A 594-nucleotide genomic window follows, 5' to 3' on the forward strand; every position below is an offset into this window, starting at 1 on the left:
GTTCAGTTCCTCCTGCTGTAAACTGTGATGCCTTCAGGGTCTGGTTCAGCTCCTCCTGGTTTAAACTGTGATGCCTTCAGGGTCTGGTTCAGCTCCTCCAGCTGTAAACTGTGATGCCTTCAGGGTCTGGTTCAGCTCCTCCTGCTGTAAACTGTGATGCCTTCAGGGTCTGGTTCAGTTCCTCCTGCTGTAAACTGTGATGCCTTCAGGGTCTGGTTCAGCTCCTCCTCCTGTAAACTATGATGCCTTCAGGGTCTGGTTCAGCTCCTCCTGCTGTAAACTGTGATGCCTTCAGGGTCATCTCAGCTCCTCCTTCTGTAAACTGTGATGCCTTCAGGGTCATCTCAGCTCCTGGTTTAACCTATGATGCCTTCAGGGTCATCTCAGCTCCTGGTTTAAACTGTGATGCCTTCAGGGTCATCTCAGCTCCTGGTTTAAACTGTGATGCCTTCAGGGTCGTCTCAGCTCCTGGTTTAAACTGTGATGCCTTCAGGGTCATCTCAGCTTCTGGTTTAAACTGTGATGCCTTCAGGGTCATCTCAGCTCCTGGTTTAAACTGTGATGCCTTCAGGGTCTGGTTCAGCTCCTCCTGGT

General features: G+C 50.8%; 1 protein-coding gene across 1 annotated transcript in view; it reads left to right on the forward strand.

Moving 5' to 3' along the window:
* Positions 1–17: 17 nt before the first annotated feature.
* LOC106511805 (uncharacterized) overlaps positions 18–594 on the forward strand; it is a 2,749-nt gene continuing 2,172 nt past the window's right edge. The window contains exon 1 of the mRNA XM_014000539.1: positions 18–546. Coding sequence (XP_013855993.1) covers positions 240–546 — 307 coding nt within the window. The 5' untranslated portion in view covers positions 18–239. The remainder of the gene's footprint in view (positions 547–594) is intronic.

This window comes from Austrofundulus limnaeus, unplaced genomic scaffold (assembly GCF_001266775.1).
Source record: "Austrofundulus limnaeus strain Quisiro unplaced genomic scaffold, Austrofundulus_limnaeus-1.0 Scaffold3248, whole genome shotgun sequence".
In the NCBI taxonomy this organism is placed as follows: Eukaryota; Metazoa; Chordata; class Actinopteri; order Cyprinodontiformes; family Rivulidae; genus Austrofundulus; species Austrofundulus limnaeus.